The sequence below is a fragment of the Conger conger genome, chromosome 2 (assembly GCF_963514075.1).
Source record: "Conger conger chromosome 2, fConCon1.1, whole genome shotgun sequence".
Lineage (NCBI taxonomy): Eukaryota > Metazoa > Chordata > Actinopteri > Anguilliformes > Congridae > Conger > Conger conger.
Genome location: NC_083761.1, coordinates 83,912,875 through 83,918,197, shown reverse-complemented (window position 1 = coordinate 83,918,197; position 5,323 = coordinate 83,912,875). Strand labels below are relative to the sequence as shown.

Here is a 5,323-nt window from a genome sequence, read left to right as displayed (position 1 = left end):
CACATTTACAGAAGTGGTCCTCTTCCACGTCATTGACAGTAATAAGAAATGTTGTGCCATTAAGCCAATTCAGTTGAAACAAATATTAAAGCAGCCTGCTCATTTATATTTTGCAGTAAATAAAATATAAAATATAGTGTGTTGAACATAAGAGACAGTGGACCATTTCGGATATATTTTTGCAAGATTTAAAAATAATTTAAATATCCTTGTGAGATTGTTGTAAGTTTGAAACATGTTTCTGGGAATCTAAGTTTTTGAATATATATTCAAAACTTTGAAACTTTTGAATATAATATAGTCAAGAAAGAACAACATTCCAGCCTGCTGGTTAGCAGGTGATTCAAAAGGGTATTTAAAAGATGTCCAAGAATTATCAGGCATCTAATAGTATGAATGAGAACTAAAGAACAGAACACTTTAGTGATATTTATAACAGAAACCCTGAGTCTCACTTCATACAGCAGAGTTCATTCCAGGGCTCTCTGCTGTAGCTCTGTGTGATAAAGGGGAAGAGGTTTTTGTGCGTCTCTCCCCTCACTCTCTCTCACTGTGGGTTTCTGGCACAGTAATACACAGCAGTGTCTTCAGCTGTCAGGCTGTTCATCTGTAAATACAGCTTGCTGTTGGAGTCGTCTCTGGAGATGGTGAATCTTCCCTGAACAGACTGGGCATAATAACTAGTGCTGCTATACTGATATCCCAACCACTCCAGCCCCTTCCCAGGAGCCTGTCTGATCCAGTTCATTCCATAGCTACTGAATGTGAACCCAGAGGCTGTACAGGTCAGTTTGTGGGATTCTCCAGGCTTTTTAACTGCTGGTTCAGACTCAGTCAGTGTCTGACATTCAACATCTGTGAAATGAAGAGAGACATAGATATGACAATTTACAACCTCACAAATACAATTTCAGTGAATATGAAATTAATGACAGATTAACACATACTTGTAAAGAACACTGTAATGAGAAGCAGGCTGGTTATAACAGTCATGGTGAAAGTCTTTGACTGCAGTCTGTGATGATAGTCCTACAGTCAGTCTCCAACAACAGTCCCTCCTCCCTCAGTGCAGAGAGGTAAATGTAGAAGGAAGAGCTCAGAGTTTGCATCAACTCCTCCTCACTGGGTGGGCAGATCTCACACTGCTTAAATAGAGCAGTCAGAGCTGTAGACGGGGCTCAGATCATATAGCAGTTATGAGTATTATCCATCATTACAGCCGTGTGTCTCTCTTCCTTGGCTGATGACTGCATTATTATTCATAGTGAATCCAGGGAGTTTCCTGGCAGGTGAGGGTGGGAGAGTGGAGCCAGGAGCTCCCCAGTACTCAGTACATCACAAGTCACTCTAATGAGAGTGTCCAACACAGACAGCATAGGACCACTCAGTACAGAAAACACCCTGATATCCAGTGGTAAACACTCAACCCTGCATATGCAACACTCACAAAAATTCAAATTATTCCACCAATATTATAATGAAACTTGTCAGTAATAGGTTTTTGATGAAAATTTCTGATTAATTAATGCTTACTCTATGTTGCTACGACTTATTCGCAGAATAATATGATCTGGTCAGTTCTGAAATGCAGTAATAAAGTTATTTATCACTGGATATCACTCTGTATGAGCATCTACAAAGTGATTATAATTTTATTTAATTTGTGTCATTACTGCTCATATGCTAGCATAGCCATTGTGTTCAAAGGCTTCAAAGCATAATTTTCTTAAATGCCTGTAATAGAATTCTTTCTCAAATTTATGGTGAATTTTGTAAAGGTGTGGTAGTTGGGATGGGGCATTTTTGTATTTATATGTACTTACTATGTATTCCACATTATACTATTATGGAATGTGTTCTACTGCAGAACTCATCAGGGAGGGTTTTTGTACAGTCCTGCTGTAGCTTTGCTGCACTGTGGGCGTCGGGCACAGTAATACACAGCTGTGTCTCCAGTCTGCAGGCTGCTCCCTTGTAACGACACTGTGCTGCTGGAGGTGTCTCTGGAGATGGTGAACTTGCTCTTCAGAGAATCTTTGTAATAGATGTTTCCACTGCCACAGACATGTCCAACCCACTCCAGAGCTTTCCCTGCAGGCTGTCGGATCCAGCCTGTACAGTAGCTGCTATCAGTCAGGGAATACCCAGAGACTTTACAGGAGATGGTCAGAGAGTGTCCTGGAGTTACAACCATAGAGCCTGGCTGTGTGACTTCAACACAGTGACCATCTGTGTTAAAGATGAAAAGGATAATTATTAGAAACGTGTTAGAAATGTATTAAGTACAAAATTTAAAGAGACATTAAACTAAAAAATATCATATTGTTCTATGAAATCTAAACATTCTTCAAAATGTAAATACTGAAAATACTAAAACAAATATGCACTTACAAGATGAAATCCCGAGTAACACTGCTAATGCTACAATAGCTCCCATAGTCACACACAGATCTCCCTCTCTGTGTTACAGGTGATGCTCCTGTGTTAGGAGGAGAATTCTCAGGGGCTTTTATAGGAAATACTGTGGGCTGAATTTGTTTAAATCTCTGGGGGTTGGAGGAAGGAGAAAAACAAAATAAATTCAGAGGGTCAGAATATCCATTAAGAGGAGCACTGCTGCCCCCTCCTGGAGGAGAATTACAACAGCAGACTGCTTCCACTCTGGAAATTAGATCAGTCACAATGCCATCCATCCATCCATCCATTATCTGAACCCGCTTATCCTGAACAGGGTCGCAGGGGGGCTGGAGCCTATCCCAGCATACATTGGGCGAAAGGCAGGAATACACCCTGGACAGGTCACCAGTCCATCACAGGGCACACACACCATTCACTCACACACACACTCATACCTACGGGCAATTTAGACTCTCCAATCAGCCTAACATGCATGTCTTTGGACTGTGGGAGGAAACCGGAGTACCCGGAGGAAACCCACGCAGACACGGGGAGAACATGCAAACTCCGCACAGAGAGGCCCCGGCCGACGGGGATTCGAACCCAGGACCTCCTTGCTGTGAGGCGGCAGTGCTACCCACTGCACCATCCGTGCCGCCCAGTCACAATGCTCAAGGTTTAAATGCTCTTATAGTTAAGATTTGAATATTTGTGCATTGTGATACATTAAATCAAGATGTCTAAATATACACTAAAGTTTATTTGAGTGCCCTTTCACTTCTCGGATTTGGCTGTGATATTATCCTCATTACGTACTGGGAAAAGCAAACTTAAATTTGAGAGCAGATATTTGTGTCTGTTTGTGCTTCAGTGAAAAAACAGGCAGCTGATGAGGCTTTACTGTTGGGATATGGCATTACTGTTGAGATAGATAATTTCTGTTGAGATAGAGCATTTCTGGCATCACTCTTGGGATAGGGCATTATTGTTGGGATATGGCATTACTGATGCGATAAGGCATTATTGTTGGGATATGGCATTACTGATGTGATAGGGCATTATTGTTGGGATAGGGCATTACTGATGTGATAGGGCATTACTTTTGGGATAGGGCATTATTGTTGGGATATGGCATTACTGATGTGATAAGGCATTATTGTTGGGATATGGCATTACTGTTGGGATAGGGCATTATTGTTGGGATAGGGCATTACTGTTGGGATAGAGCATTATTGTTGGGATATGGCATTATTGATGGGATAGGGCATTATTGTTGGGATAGGGCATTACTGATGTGATAGGGCATTATTGTTGGGATATGGCATTATTGTTGGGATATGGCATTACTGATGTGATAGGGCATCACTGTTGGAGTGGAGATAAAAAACTCTGTAGGCTCATGTAACGTGTGGTGGGTAAGCTTGTGAAGATCGCTGTAGTTGTGCAAACATAATGATTAATGCGCCTACAGTACATGGTGTTTGTGTTTTACCACTACACTCATCAGGGAGGGTTTTTGTACAGCCCTGCTGTAGCTTTGCTGCACTGTGACTCTCGGGCACAGTAATACACAGCTGTGTCTCCAGTCTGCAGGCTGCTCCCTTGTAAAGACACTGTGCTGCTGGAGGTGTCTCTGGAGATGGTGAACTTGTTTTTTTGTGAATCTTTATAATATGTGCTTCCATCATAACCTATAGCTGCCATCCATTCCAGAGCTTTCCCTGCAGGCTGTCGGATCCAGTGTGTAGCATAGCTGCTATCAGTCAGGGAATACCCAGAGACTTTACAGGAGATGGTCAGGGAGTGTCCTGGAATTACAACCATAGAGCCTGGCTGTGTGAGTTCAACACAGTGACCATCTGTGGAGACAGAAATAAAAATGTCATCTCATGAAGCAATATAATCATAGAAAGGAATGGAAAAAAGTACTTAAATTAACGTAATATTGAAAGTAAAAAAAGGAAAATGTTTCCAAATAATTTTCTAAAATATTAATGCAAATATGGCATTCTCACAAGCTAAAGTCCCAGCAACACTGCTAATGCTACAATAGCTCCCATAGTCACACACAGATCTCCCTCTCTGTGTTACAGGTGATGCTCCTGTATTTGGAGGAGAATTCTCAGGGGCTTTTATAGGAAATACTGTGGGCTGAATTTGTTTCAATCTCTGGGGGTTGGAGGAAGGAGAAAAAAAAGAGAAATTCAGAGGGTCAGAATATCCATTATGAGGAGCTAATGCGATACATTTTAAGTTCACATTGCTATGATTTGAATATCTGCACAATATGATGCATTCCAATTTGATGGCTAAAAATGCATTTAACGGCTTTATTGCCTCATTTTCAGTATACTATCCCGGTAGAAATGTCACTGCTGGAAAAAACTAAAGTAAATGATTGAATGTTTTTGTGATTTGTTGTGCTTCTATGGGGACTAATGTCAGGTTTATCACAGTATATTGTTGTAAAAAATATATTTTATAGATGTACCAAGAACAGGATGGTTTATATCTGGAGCTTTTGTTCACGTACAGTGATGATCTGATCATTGAGAAATTGTCCTGAGCGGACTTCCTCGAGCAGGGCTGATTAATTCAGACAGGCACATTTATCTGTTATGAGGAGCTCTGCTGCCCTCACGTGGTGGACATTATAAACTGCACTTTCAGTCGCATCGTGGGCTCGGACAGTGGTTCCCAAACTCGGCCATGGAGTACCCCTGTGTATGCTGGTTTTTGGTCCATCCCCAATTGCCATCGAATAATTTAAATGAGCTGTTAATTTTTCTTACTATTGTGTTTTTCATCTTAAAAATTATTATTTACCTAAAAGCATGTGATGCCAGAAATAGCTTTGCTGTGGCATGAAGAATAAAATGTTAATATTGTGCTTATTGTACCCTCTAGCAAACAATTACAGGAGAAG

The 5,323-nt window shown here is 41.0% G+C and overlaps 1 gene segment (V, D, J or C); it reads right to left on the bottom strand.

Moving 5' to 3' along the window:
- Positions 1-848: 848 nt before the first annotated feature.
- Positions 849-2,473, bottom strand: LOC133121408 (Ig heavy chain V region 914-like). The segment is given in 3 exon segments: positions 849-855; positions 1,926-2,229; positions 2,392-2,473. Coding segments are annotated over 3 exon segments (357 nt in total).
- Positions 2,474-5,323: the final 2,850 nt, after the last annotated feature.